The sequence below is a fragment of the Austrofundulus limnaeus genome, unplaced genomic scaffold (assembly GCF_001266775.1).
Source record: "Austrofundulus limnaeus strain Quisiro unplaced genomic scaffold, Austrofundulus_limnaeus-1.0 Scaffold104, whole genome shotgun sequence".
Classification (NCBI taxonomy): Eukaryota; Metazoa; Chordata; class Actinopteri; order Cyprinodontiformes; family Rivulidae; genus Austrofundulus; species Austrofundulus limnaeus.
The window spans coordinates 525042-528512 of NW_013952506.1; the positions used below are offsets into that span (position 1 = coordinate 525042).

Sequence of the window (3471 nt, forward strand, 5' to 3'; positions counted from 1 at the left end):
GGGTTGCGCTCTGCCATGAGGAAGTTCGGCTTGAAGACACGTCCCAGGGGCGTTTCTATTACCAAAAGGCATTTCTAGTCCCCACATGTCATTTTCTTCCTCTGCATGGCTTCCTAAAAATGCTGCAGGATTTCTCAAACATGCATGAATGAGTCAAAGTAGAGCTTTGGGCATGTTTTTTACGAGAGTGTAACACTATAACATGATATAAAACTCAAAAAAGTTGATTTCACATGATATTGCCCCTTTAAGATTTATCCGAACAGTGGCTTGGCTGATGAATGAGTTTTTCCATCTATTGGTTCTTGATTTAGGTTGCCTAGATCTTTTCCCAGATGGTAGATGTTCAAATTCCCCAAGAAGTGGGTGATTTGGAGAGTGGATAATGACTTCAGCCTTTTGTAGAACTCTCTTTAAAAAGTTTCTGTTAGATCGGGTAATCTAACTCCTAGAATTTTGCTGGCTACTTGTACAGTTTGTTTAAACCTGTTCTTGTCTCCTACTGACAGACTGCCAAACCAAGTGATAAAAGCAAAAGTGAGGACAGATTCAATCAGTGAGTTATAAAGATACTCATCAATCTTTTGCACACTCCAAACTTATTTAATTTGCATAGGAAATGCAGTCTCTGATTAGCTTTTTTATTAACCTTATCCAAATGTTCACCAAATGACAGCTTCTTGTCAATGACAACTCCTAAATATTTATAGGACTGAACACTCTCCACACGTTTGCCTTGAATGAGAACTAAAGGTGATGAACTGGACTTCTTCCTAAAATCTATGCACGTATCTTTAGTTTTTGAGACATTTAATTTTAAATAGGACTTCTCACACCACATCATAAAATCATCCACTACTTGGCCCGGTGAGTCATCCTCTCCCTGTAGCAGGTTGACAACAACAGTATCATCTGCAAGTTTTAGGATGGATTTGTCTATATACTGACTCCTGCAATCATTAGTAGACAGGATGTACAGCAAGGGAGAAAGAACACAGCCCTGAGGAGAACCAGTAGAGGAGAACACCACATCTGACATAGAACCATTTACTCTGACCTGCTGAGTTCTATCAACAAGAATATATAAAACCCATCCAACAGCATTGTGACACTGATTAAAATCAGAACATATCATAATGAATATGCTCCTGTCTTATTAGCTCTGTTTTGTGATTATTACAACCCTGATGGAGAGTGTGAGTGGCACTATGCACCATGTGGAAAATCATGCATGAAGACATGTAGCAATCCTTCAGGACGATGCTACAATCAGCTTCCAGCATTAGAAGGTAAGACTGATATGAGGAGATGCATTTTAAATTTAATTTTTGTTGTAACTATTGTGAAAGGTCTTAGTTAACAGACAATGAGATTTTATTTACGTTCCACCACTAAGTAGAATTGCTCACATGGACATAGCCAAAATTACTAAATGCTACTTTACCATTGTAATTTGCTTTCTTCACCCATGTTTTATTTCTTAAGGTTGCTATCCAAATTGCCCACCTGAACGACCTTATTTGGAAGAAGATACCATGATGTGTGTACCAGTTACAGGATGTGGCTGCTATGATGATAATAAGACCCATTATAAAGAGGGGGACTCGATGCCAACGGAAGACAATTGTCACAGTTGGTAGGACATTTTTGGGGATACTAAATTCACAGTTTTTCACAGCTCTTGTTTTAACTAAGGCATACTGTATATTTGCTCAATATCTGATTGCATTTTCTTATCTCTTTTACCTTTTCAGCTTTTGCTCCTCAACAGAAAAAAAGTGTGTCTATGATGTAAAAGGTGAATAGAAAAAAGACAAATCTCTGACTTTGACTTGTATGTGTTGTCACTGATGAAAAGAGATTAACAAAATAAGTACAGTGTTAAAAACCTTCAGCTTTCTTTATTTATTTTGTACCATCTCACAATTACAGCTTGCTACTGCACCTATATGGGTCGTATCTACAAGTATAATCAAAACGTGTATGACACACATGACGGAGATGGAACTTGCATCAGTGGTGTTTGTGGGCAGAATGGGACTATCATCAGAGTCATGCAACCTTGTGTTACAACTCCATTTACCACTAGTCCAAAAACCACTGCAACAGTCTTCACATTTACAAGTAAGATTGTAGTACAAAGAAACATTGTGAAGGATTTCTTTACAAAGAATTTTGCCATTTAAGGGAAAAAAGTGAATTTTTGTTTGATACATTGTTTGTGTGTTCATTCCTCTCCACACAGAAACAAATACTGAGATGCCCACAACAGTAACTGTACAGACTTCTACTGCAACACAGGCTGTGACAACAATTGTGACTTTCTCAACACTGAAAGCAACAACGCGATCTAAATCATCAACACCTCCAACAACAGAAATCCCCACAACAAGTGTAACTACTGAAAAATCCACAACAAAACAACCCACCACAACAACCATTAAAACATCATCCCCAACACCTCACATAGGAACATCTACCACCACACCAGGCTTTGAAGCATCTACCACAACATCTCACATAGGAACATCTACCATAACAGCAGTCATTGAAACATCTACCACAACACCAGTCATTGAAACATCTACATCACTTAACTGCTACATTTGTAAGTGGTCAAAGTGGATTAACAATCATTACCCTGGGTCTGGACGTGATGAAGGGGATTATGAAAAATTTACAAATATTTCTGATCCAGACATAAGTAGTTGTCACAAACTTTTTGAAATTGAGTGTCGAGCTAAAGATTTCCCAGATATACCTTTGAAGGATTTAGRTCAAAATGTAGTTTGTAATCCTACCGATGGACTGATCTGTAATAACAAAGACCAAGGTATTATTCCTAAGTGTTACGACTATGAAATACGAGTCAAGTGTTGTGTTTACAATTGTGAAACCACTACAACAGAACATACCACAAATCCAACAGAAAGGTTTTCCACATCACCACACATAGGAACTTCTACCACACCTTACACTGGAGCATCTACTACAACACCAGGCATTGAAACATCTACCACAACACCTCAAATAGGAAAATCTACCATAACACCTCAAATACGGACATCTACCACAACACCAGGTATTGAAACATCTACCACAACACCTCACATTGGAACATCTACCACCACACCAAGCATTGAAACATCTACCACAACACCTCACATTGGAACATCTACCGCAACACCTCAAACAGGAACATCTACCACAACACCAGGCATTGAAACATCTACCACAGCAACTCACATTGGAACATCTACTACCACACCAAGCATTGAAACATCTACCACAACACCAGGCATTGAAATATCTACCACGATATCAGGCATTGAAACATCTACCACAACACCTCACATAGGAACATCTACCACAACACCAGGCATTGAAATATCTACCACCACACCAGGCTTTGAAACATCTACCACAACACCTCATATAGGAACATCTACCACAACACCAGGCATTGAAACA

At 38.6% G+C, this 3471-nt stretch overlaps 1 protein-coding gene across 1 annotated transcript in view; it reads left to right on the forward strand.

The window, feature by feature from the left end:
• muc2.1 (mucin 2.1) overlaps positions 1-3471 on the forward strand; it is a 51176-nt gene that overhangs the window by 36113 nt on the left and 11592 nt on the right. Inside the window, exons 25-29 of the mRNA XM_014013559.1 lie at positions 1161-1289; positions 1486-1636; positions 1755-1798; positions 1933-2124; positions 2246-3471. Coding sequence (XP_013869013.1) covers positions 1161-1289; positions 1486-1636; positions 1755-1798; positions 1933-2124; positions 2246-3471 — 1742 coding nt within the window. The remainder of the gene's footprint in view (positions 1-1160; positions 1290-1485; positions 1637-1754; positions 1799-1932; positions 2125-2245) is intronic.